General features: G+C 35.0%; 1 protein-coding gene across 1 annotated transcript; it reads left to right on the forward strand.

Moving 5' to 3' along the window:
- The first annotated feature begins 2,004 nt into the window (after positions 1-2,004).
- Positions 2,005-3,576, forward strand: LOC113064608 (cathepsin G-like). Its single transcript, XM_026235445.1, has 5 exons — positions 2,005-2,082; positions 2,156-2,306; positions 2,456-2,594; positions 2,979-3,230; positions 3,338-3,576. Exons 1-5 carry the CDS (start codon positions 2,022-2,024, stop codon positions 3,494-3,496), a joined length of 762 nt encoding a protein of 253 aa, XP_026091230.1. The 5' UTR covers positions 2,005-2,021; the 3' UTR covers positions 3,497-3,576.
- The last annotated feature ends 7,536 nt before the right edge of the window (positions 3,577-11,112 follow it).

The following is an 11,112-nucleotide window of genomic DNA, read 5'->3' on the forward strand; positions in this document are numbered from 1 at the left end:
ATTAGCAAGTTACTGGCTTTTCGCTAACATGTTTCCAGCATGATTAACAAGTGACTAGTATGTTGTTAAAATGATTAACAAGTGACTGACATTTTATTAGCATGATTAGCAAGTAACTAACACGCTGTTTACATGTTTCAAGCATGTTGTTAACATTATTAGCAAGTGACTAGAATATTGTTAGGACATATCCAACATGATTAGCAAGTAGCTAACATGACTGACAAGTGACTAACATGTTGTTAGCCTTATAAGCAAGCAACTAACATGTAATTAACATGATTAACAAGTCACTCGCATGTCATTAACAAGTTTCTTGCATTTTGCTAACATTATTAGCAAATGACTACTTTGACACTAGCATGTTTTCAGCATGATTAGCAAGTGACTACCATGTTCCTAGCATGACTACCAAGTGACTGGCATGTCATTAGCATGATTTTCAAGTAATTATCATGTCACTAGCATATTGCTAACATGATTAACATGTTAGTAGAATGTTGTTAGCATTTTTCTGTGTTTATCCATCTTAAACCATCTAAAACCAGTTGATTCAGTAAAAAAATAAAAATAATATATATATATATATATATATTTATATATATATATATATATATATATATATATATATATATATATATAAATAATAAAAAAAATAAAAATGCTAAAAACAACATTACATGCTAAAACAGTGGCCAAAACCACTTTAAAACCAGTTTGGGAGACCAGCCAAAGCAACTAATCAGCTTAGGCTGGTTTTAGCTGTATTTTCAGTAGGGAGTTTTGAAGTTTTGCTATGGCAGTAGACAGCTTAAATACACCATAAGTCTTATTGTATAAAAGTTTTCACCCCTCTTCAATGAAAGTCTATGAGATTTTAGGTGGTCTAAATAGTCTGGTTTACGAAAACCATAAGCCGGATCAGATAGAAAAGATATAGGAACCCAAGTCAGACCAGTCTGAAGTTTTGGCCCGAGTCTGGTGGTTGTAGCTTTAAAAAAACATTTTAAAATTAGGTCTCAGTAGAAGAAGTTTAAATCAGATTTCAGTAAATTGGCTTTTTCAAGCCACATTAGCCTTTGGCAAGCACCACTAATAATAATAAAATTAAATTAAGGGGAAGTCGCGGCCTAATGGTTAGAGAGTTTGACTCCTAACCCTAAGGTTGTGGGTTTGAGTCTTAAGTCGGCAATACCAGGACTGAGGTGCCCTTAAACAAGACACTGAACCCCCAGCAGCATAAATGGCTGCCCACAGCTCCAGGTGTGTGTTCACTGCTGGGTCGGTGCACTTTGGCTGGGTTAAATGATGAATCATGTCACGTATGTCACGTGGCTTTGTCAAGCAAATTTAATAATATGAGTATGTGCAATGGTAAAGCCAATATGTATACAGGTCGTGTGCTGCCTTCAACCAATCAAAGACACTAATGCCCCAAATATGCAAATAAGAATCTTAACCTGGGGTTAAGGAATGTTCAGTTTGAAATGCCAGCTTATTAAACCAGAACTAATTGTTAACTCCATGCAAATTGTGAGAAGAGTGAAACGTGAAGCAAGAAAACCCAGGATTGCAGTTTAGAGTGGCCATTTTTAAATATGTGAGTGAATAAATAAATATTAGAAGAGTGGCTCATCTCCTGCCTTCATAATGTCTTTTTGAGAGCTGCAAATCTTTTGAAATCTTTCAAGTCAATTTGTGAATACAATTTATACATGAATAAATTGTTACATGTTTAGGTCTTATTAAAAGCCAATTTTGATGAACTTCACATTATCTCATCGCCTTCTATTTTATCTTTGAGTTTTAAGGTACAAAGCAAATTAGTTATTTTTTTCATGCTCGTAGTACATGCTTAATTCTTAAATCCTATTTCTCAAATTTGAGGCCACAAGGATTGACAAGAACAATGCTTACTCATGCCACAAGTTTTTTTTTTAGGTCTGGCAGCTCAATGTCTCCGCCTCCTTCAAACTATATTTATACAGTGTTTTGTCAGTGAAAGCTCACTGATTGTCTTCATGATGACCATCATCTCTCTGCTCCTGCTGGCCTCTCTGCTGCCACACCTGACCTTCACTGGTGAGACTGACCAAAGTACTGAATTGATTAATCTGCGCAAAATTAGAACTAAACAGCACTCTCTTGTTCCCAGCTGATGTGGATGTGGGAATAGTGAATGGCAGGGAAGCAAAACCCCACTCCAGACCTTACATGGTTTCTATTCAATTTTTTGGACATCACATCTGTGGCGGATCCCTCATTTCTAATCAGTGGGTCTTGACTGCTGCACATTGTTGGAACAGGTAAAAGTTCTGATTACTTTGAACTGAAACATTAAGTTAAAATCACGTTTGACGGACAACATTTGTAGTCCAACGATACAATGTCTTATATGTCATAAATGAGCATCATGACTTCATAAATAAATTTTTACAATACATTCTTTCAACAGACGTATGACTTTGACGGTTGTTGTTGGTGCTCATGACTTAAGAAATAGTACGAGTTTGAACCGCATCAGTGTAAAGAACTACATCCCGCATCCAGACTACTTAATCTGTACTTTGCAGAATGACATCATGCTTTTGATGGTAACCAACTGTGCTCATATTACTTGTTCAGACAATATCTGGTCAGGAAACAGATTTTGAATAACATTCTGTATGACTTTCTTTTGAAATTTCTTGTTAAAAAATAGAAGGGACTTACTTTCTAACCTATTGAAAATAACTTTGAGTATTTTCCCTGCATGTCCAAAACCTTAGAAAACAAAAAAACAAAAACATAATTTGTTTGAGGTTGTTATATAAAACAGTCAAAAATCTAATGTGCAAGAAATATACTTTAAGAGGAACATTTTTTTTTTTTTATTCACTTTGGCCTTTGGGGCTTCTGTCCTAACCACAAGTACAGCAATAAAATCAGCCTTAAAAAAGATTATGTTTATTACTAATGGTTGTGCTTTTGAATTGCAGCTACAAAGAAAAGTCAGACTAAACAAAAATGTTGGACTGATACCATTGCCAAAGGACAGCAAAGACGTCAGTGTGGATACTCCCTGTAGTGTTGCGGGCTGGGGAAGACTGTGGACTACTGGCTTAGGGAGCGATCGTCTAATGGAGGTAAACGTGACTGCACTAAATCACGAAGAGTGTCAAAGTAAATGGGGACCCATCTACTCGGCCTTACAGATGGTCTGTGCATATGGCGGTGGCGGATCCTGCAAAGTATGTACAAAAATTAATAAATACATTTCCATTAAAAAATTCACAGACTTTATGATAATGTATGAACTGATTTTCCTAGTGATGTGCTGATCTGTGTTTCTTAACAGGGAGATTCAGGAGGTCCTTTGGTTTGTGGAGACACTGCAGTTGGTGTCACATCTTTTGGTGACTCTAAACTCTGTAATTCAGCTGAGCGTCCTAATGTGTATACTAAGATTGCAGCATATCTTCCATGGATCTACCAAAACATTAAAAAAGTTAAATAACTTCAAAACAAAAAAAGAAGAAATGTTTTTTTTTTTCTTGAATTCTTCCATTAACCTTCTTTCAATAAACATATCGCATCAATCGGTCATAGTGTCCTCATTGTCACCACAGATAATTAACAATATTACATGGGAAAACCATAAACCAAAAATAAAACAAAATAAAATAACAAGAAGCCTGGAAAAGCCTCTAGGATTTGATTTGTCACATAAAATCTAACAACATTTGTAACACATTCATAATTAAAATAAATTACAATAAAATAAAGGAGGAAGCTAATTAGTTGACCTTTCTTAAAGAAAAAAAAAAATGTTTCCCAGTAAAAGTAAAATAAAAACACTTTTTTAGTTTTAACAAATTCATGTTAAGTTAAATATACCGGGTGTCTATTCCAAAAAACTAATTTCAGTTGAGCTAACTAATGTAACATTTTCTTCAGCTATGTATCAATCTGATGATGCAAGCTGATTTATGTGTTAAAACCAAGCAAACTGATAGCATTAACAGAACAAAGTAAGTGTTTCTCCAGTTGAGTAAGTGCTACAGTTATCCTGCTCACATGCATGTGCTAACATAACCAGAGAGATCACCACGGTATCAATAACTGCAATTACTGCAATAAAGCACTGAACAGTCTTAACGTTTCTAGACCAATCTTCAACCAAACCACAGGCTCTGCTCTCCATCACAATGCTAACACCCTCAAAATGCAGCAATAACAGAGACCCTTTTAAAACCAAACATAACAACATTAATTGTGAGAGATTCCTTTCTTTTCCCTGTTGTACTGTATTCTCCATAAGTCTAATGAATGTTTCCCTGACTTCTGTATCTGTATCTGTTTGCTGTCTACTTTTTATTCAATACTATGGAGCATCCTAAAGCCATCACTTAGTTCATTTCAGTCAGCACTATTTTGGCCTTCCCAGTGCTAAAATTGTAATGGGCCCTCTTTTCATTGTTTAAATGCTTATCTGAATGTAAAATTAAAATTTAATTAAATGTAAATATGATAATACTAGTTAGTCTTTAAGCTCCCTTTTCAGAAACATGTGGTTCACAATCTCTTATGGGTTACAGAAATGGCAAAAGTTGCAGTATACATGGAGTAAAAACTTGACATTTATTTAAGGTAAAGGGTAATGACCTGGGCCCGGTTCCCCAAAACGTTCGTATCGCTAAGTAGTTCTTAACCTATTCCTTAACCTCTCTATTAACGGCTAAGATCTAAATGGCTAAGATCTATAAATGCGTAAGCATGGTGGTGTCCAATAAGCGACCAACTTTGTCAGCAATCCAACGTGTCCTTAATTGAATCAAAGACGGAGCCGGACGCAGAGCCGTTTAGTCCATGTCAAATTTTTTATTCGGCAAAACTTAAGCCCTTTTGACATTTTGCCTGACGTGGCTATATTAAAAAAGTCATTATGGAGATGCTGGACCTTCGCACACCTGCGCTTGCCAGGCTAACGCGGAGTCATTTTGCTTTAAGCCCTGAAGTCCAGCTGCTTACAGCGCTAAGGTTTTTTGCTACAGAGAGCTTCATCGAGGTCGTGAGAGAGGGATACAACCTAAGCAAGACCTCGGTGTGGAGCTGCGTCCACACTGCCAATGCCCTTCTGCACCATGCCGGGGATTACGTCTGGCTGCCGGCAACACGTCAGGAGATCCAGGAGGTGCAGCAGGGCTGTCATGCCATTGTTGGCATCCCCAGAGACTTGGTCCTGGTGGATGGCGCACTTATCCCTATCGCCAATCCATCAGTGATTGATCAGGTGTACATATCGCGAAAGGATACGTGGCCATAAACATGTAGGTTATAGTGGACCATAGGGGTGTGATCTCAAAAACTCCGACCTGGTGGCAAGGTCCAACAAAAATTCAAGTTCCTCTAACGAGAAGCTTGGTGCCCTTTTTTTTGTTTTACGTTGCTTCCCCACCTTATTATGTATCTAACTCTCTCTCTCTCTGTTCATTGTAGATAGGTTGCTTTTTATTTAAAACGTTAACCAATTACAATCAATACCACATTAAACAGAAGTAGGCTAACTACAGCTGCTTGCCAATCAATTCTGATTGTAAAGTACCTTGCCATGAATATAAAAGTTTATTACATAATTTTTAGAAGTCGTTAAACCCATGTCAAGAAGCGGCACAAGTGTCACAACGGAATAAGGAGGGTGGATGATTAGTGAGGGATAACCGGTACGTCTAACCGTCACAACAGATCGTGTGAACATATTACTGACCATTTGATAATTTAATTTATAGTCTATATTTTACTGATAACATAAACTATGTTAAATTAATTAATTTGAGGAATGTTTCATTTGCATAAAACGTGTTTTCTTTCATAACACCGTAGTGCACCTTCGTGTGAAGTGGAAAATCAATTCCTGAGCAATCGATGCCAACTAATTCAGCACCTTCATTTTGGACAGCGCCTTTGTAATGTAGAACGTAAGAGGCAGCATGTTTAGAAACTTCCTAAGGGACACTTCAGGGAACACACTTAGGAAAATAAACAACTTTGGTAAGATATATCTTTCGAGTCTTCCTAGTGCACTAAGAGTGAGTGTTATCAGGGAACCTTTTAACATACTCATTTTACTTATGCATTTATGTATTTATTATTTTAATTCTTTTTGCAAGTTAACTTTCAATTTAATCTTTTTTTCTTTTTTTTGTGGTTTCTAGCAATCAACATAATTTGTAACTGACATGTCAGATGGGTGATAAGGTGAAGGGGTTGAAAAATATTATTTCTAAAATGGAGAGTGCTATTCTAGAGACGTAAAAATAATAAAAAGTAAGAATAGGCAAAGAAAAATGGATACATGTTAATCCCTGTAACTTTTGCACTGTGAATGTTGTGTTATATATTGCTTGTCATTGTAAATGCTAATAAAAGTGTCTTAAATGATCACACAACAACTTGATGTGATATGCTTATTGTTATTTGAAAAGGGTTCTATATAAAACCTTTTAGGGGTCAGTTTTCTGCATAACAAAAGCATAGTAGACAAACAGTACAGACTATTATTACGATTAAAATCAACAGATTTATGTTCAATAAAGGGATAGTTCACCCAAAAATGAAAAAGGAGACCTCACGAGCAGGCTGTGTTTTGAGGAGAGGCTCATACAGTTCAGACAATTCAGTCATTGTTTAGTTTGATCATTTTGTGTCTTTACACATCAATGTATCGTCATGAGACACAGGGTTTATTATTATTTTGTGTGTGTGTGTGTGTGTGTGTGTGTGTGTGTGTGTGTGTTTTTTTTGTTTGTTTTAGTTTATGTTTTAGCCGTGATTTCCATCCACTTACATTATAAGACTGATAAACTGCAACAATTTGTTTTAAAAATGTCTGTTTGTGTTCTACTGAAGAAATAAAGTAACCTACATCTTTGATGCCCTGTGGGCAAGCAGATAAATATCAAATTTAAATTTTTGGGTCAGCTATCCCTTTAAGTAAAGTAAACTAAAAAGTGTGAGTTAGGACGTAGACCAATACCGAGATCCAGCAAGTACAGGACGTCTCTTCTCAGACATTTCAAGACCAGACAAACAGTTTGGTGCTATCCAACATCCATCACGTTCAGTTGATTAAAACAAGCACTGTCCAATGCCAACAGATGTTACACACTTATCAGACAAAACACAACAAACGTGCGTGTTACTGTTTTTTAGTGTCACTAAATGGAATGTAAATAAAGCTTAAGAGATCTAACCACTCCTTTAATGCTTTAATGCATTTACATTTTTATACATTTTTTTTTTTTTTTTTTGGCTTTGCAGGTATTTTTCCTGGATAAATAAAGGAATAATAATAATAATAATAATAATAATAATAATAATAATAATAATAATAATAATAATAATAATAATAATAATAATAATAATAATAATTAATGGCAACATTTAATTTTGGACATGTAATATATATATATATTTATATATTTCTATTGGCAGACTAATGCAAAATATATAAATAAAAAATCTAACATGTTTTAGATTTGTGCACACTTCTGTACATATTTGAACAGTCATATTCTGTCTATCTTTAGTCTCATTATAGGGGTAAGCACAATGTTTATGTCCAATCAGACACGGCTAATCCCATAGGAAAGAAAAATCACAAGTGAGTTCTCTTTAACATCTTAAAAATTTCTCTTAGAAAATATGTCGGTTAGTTTTAATATCGAAAGGAGACATTTGCTCGAGTCTCCTGCTTCTCAAACTTGTCTCCTGAGACAAAAACTCTAACAATCTCACACTGGTCTCCATTAAAGCTTTAAAAGAGATCTCAACAACATACTGTCTCTAAGATAGAGACTCTGATTCTCTCACATTTGTCTCTTTTAAAGCTGAATAGATCTCTTACCTAGAGACTCTGGATCTATAACTGTTTATTGTAAAGTACACTGGCTTCACCCTTAGTGTCTTTAAAAAACGTTAAATAGAGGAACGAAAATCATGCAAAATTGAAGGCCAAAATGTTATCTTTTTTTTTTTTTTTTTTTTGTAGTCAGATGCTAATTGCACAAAGAATATTTATTCTCTGGTTCTTATAGATCTATGTTCAGAAACGAATATACTAATCTGAAGAAACTAGTTTAATGCAACATCAATAACTTTTGTAAATCTCCAAAAAAACAAACAAACGTGCTTAGCTCAACTCAAGAGTTTTAAACAGCCACAAGAGTCTTGATATGAGGATTCTTTGTTGGACCTACAATGTAAAAATGAAAAGAGAGCATCTTTTGGAGAACTTCTAAGAATCCTTTTACAGTTCCCTCAAATATCTAATTTTGTGCTCGAGGAATTCAAAATGTATTTTAGGTAACTGAAAATCTTTCCTTTATGATGGGATCCCTGGAAGACCTTTGATGTCTTCAAAAGCCTAGCAGGATGATATGGGTTTCTACAGGATCTTCTAAGTACCTCATGGAACTGCCCTTTATTTTAAACCCTGTAGTTAATAGACTTCTCCGTGATATACATGTGCTATCAGGGAATATTAGGTAGTGGCCACCAGATTTTATCGAGGTAACAACATCCTTAAGCCATGTGATATAGTTTTGGCCTCAAGGTCTTATGCTGGTACTATGTTTGTCAGTCTTACTTCAAAATGAAATGTTAATGATTACAGGTTGTGTTGCACTCATTGACTTTCTGTTTCCTTATTTGGTCATTTTCCTGTTCGTGTTTGGTTAATTGATTAATCCACACCTTTCTCCATTCACCTCATCACATTACTTCCCTTGTGTTTAAATACTCTGTCTTTTTAGTTCCTCATCGTCCGTGATCGTTGTTTCCTACGCTTATGTATTGTATTATGTTGAATGTGCCCTTATTCTCCTGCGATTATTAAAAGTACCCTTTAGTATATCTTCTCCTTTGTGCGCCTTCATTCATATACCAGCAGCCGTAACAGGTGGCTGTGGAGATTCAGATTTGTTTATGCATAAACTCATGGCCATGATGTTATTTGCTCAACATAAGAAGTCAAGTGTAAAGAAAAAGATGTTGTTCCCTCAGCATTGGATCTTGAGGCCGCATCTCATTAACACATTCTTACGATATGTTTCAGCTGCATGTAAACAGAAGTGAAGCAAACAAAACATATCCTTTTCCAGTCACCATAAGAGTCAAGAGAAAGAGGAACATGTATTTGGTGGCTTCAAGCTGCAAGCCATTTACATCATACATACAGTAGTGGAAACTTCTAGAAAGACAAACTTTGGGCATTCAGTGTCTTTGCTCCATCAGCTCAGATGTGGTTTTAGAAATTATTTCTATGAAATGTTACTACACCTTACAACTAAAACGTTGTGAAAGAGCTCTGCTTTTGCAACACAACACATCTTTAATTGTGACAGAATTGTAAAGCAATTAAATATGTTTTGAGTAAAAATAATTAAATAGAAAATAAAATATAATTGTGAATTTTACAGCATTTTAAGAATTAATAATTTCTAGAATGTTTTACTTTTTACTACATAATGCGAACTGATCTAAATATCTGATATTCAATACAAGTGAAGTTTTCTTGATAGCACTTGTTATTGTTGAATACCATGAAAAATAATTTTCACTTGTCCCTTCATTTCGTAATAAAATAAAAATCTATGATACTGTAATACACTTCACGGGGAGAGGGGCAAGGAGAGGTGGAAAACACAGGAACTCAAGGAAGACGTTTACAACAGCCGACTAAGAAAATTGGAACAGGGAACACATATATACAGGACTTGATGACGGGGGGAAACAAAAGAAAGACTGACAGATACAGTGAAATGTACTCAGTGTACAAGTACAATGAAAGTGAATGGGGCCAATCTATAAATGTTAATACACTCACTGTTTTACTAGTATTACTACAAGATGTGAACAATGTATGCTGACACTTTTTTACTTGAAAAAAACAAAATAAAATAAAATAAATAAAACCTACTAACCTATTATATGTATATACAACTTTCTAATGTGCGACAACGCCGTAAACGACTGCAAAAATAGTTCACTTCATGGCTCAAATGGTACACAAGTTGTAACATAATAGGTAAAAGCAGTTGCTTTATACAAAATTATGAGCTTCAGATTTTTGCTTCTAAACCCTACAAAAATTGGCACATTCACTTTCATTGTAAGTGCCACACTGTAACATTGATTTTTTTTCAAAGGAAAACAAGAAACAATTTGTATAAAATAAACAATAAAAAATAAATAAATAAAATGCTTTTGATTTATCTAAATTTCTATAAACTATTCAGAGTTGATAAGAGGTTAAACAGTCATTTGGAGCCATTTCCATGTCATGCAGACATTTGGTCAGATAAATGTCTCCACCCCCTTTAAAGTATTTTTATGCAGTGTTTTAATCAGTGAGAACACATTGATTGTCTTCATGATGACCATCATTTCTCTGCTCCTGCTGGCCTCTCTGCTGCCACACCTGACCTTCACTGGTGAGACGGATTGACTAAATTGCATATTGATATATCTGATGAACAAGACAACTAACAGTGCTATCTCTTTCAGCTCATGTGGGTATAGTGAACGGCAGGTAAGCAAAACCCCACTCCAGACCTTATATGGTTTCTATTCAGATTTCTGGTCAACACGACTGCGGTGGATTCCTAATCTCTGATGAGTTTGTCTTGACTGCTGCACATTGCTGGGATGGGTAAGAGTTTTGTTTAGTCTAAACTGGCATTAACTCAACAATGTTAAAGCCATGTCTGACTGACAAAAGGACTGTGGTGCAACCATACAGTGTATCATTTTCATAAATGAATATCATAACTCAATAAATAAAGTTTTTTCAATACACTCTTTCAACAGAAATGAGATTCCGCATCAGAGTGGAAAACTGCATCCTGCATACAGGATACAAACCTTTTTTGAATCACATCATGCTTTTGAAGGTAGCATCCTGTAATACATATAGCTGTTAAAAATAAAATCTGATCAGAAACACTAGCGATAAACCACACCAATAGACTCACACTATAAGAATGTAATTTATTGCAACTGCAGAAATTAGTAATTCAAGAAGTTTTAGGATAATCTTTTTGTTTATCATAAATCATTAAATACAACCTCCAG

The sequence above is a fragment of the Carassius auratus genome, chromosome 47, assembly GCF_003368295.1.
Source record: "Carassius auratus strain Wakin chromosome 47, ASM336829v1, whole genome shotgun sequence".
Classification (NCBI taxonomy): Eukaryota; Metazoa; Chordata; class Actinopteri; order Cypriniformes; family Cyprinidae; genus Carassius; species Carassius auratus.

What these genes read in the sequence shown, in the direction of transcription:
- LOC113064608 (XM_026235445.1), top strand. Translation starts at nt 2,022, where the DNA reads ATGATGACCATCATCTCTCTGCTCCTGCTGGCCTCTCTGCTGCCACAC. An exon ending in GCCACACCTGACCTTCACTG is followed by an intron (nt 2,083 to 2,155) that starts GTGAGACTGACC and finishes TCTTGTTCCCAG; the next exon opens with CTGATGTGGATGTGGGAATA. An exon ending in GCTGCACATTGTTGGAACAG is followed by an intron (nt 2,307 to 2,455) that starts GTAAAAGTTCTG and finishes TTCTTTCAACAG; the next exon opens with ACGTATGACTTTGACGGTTG.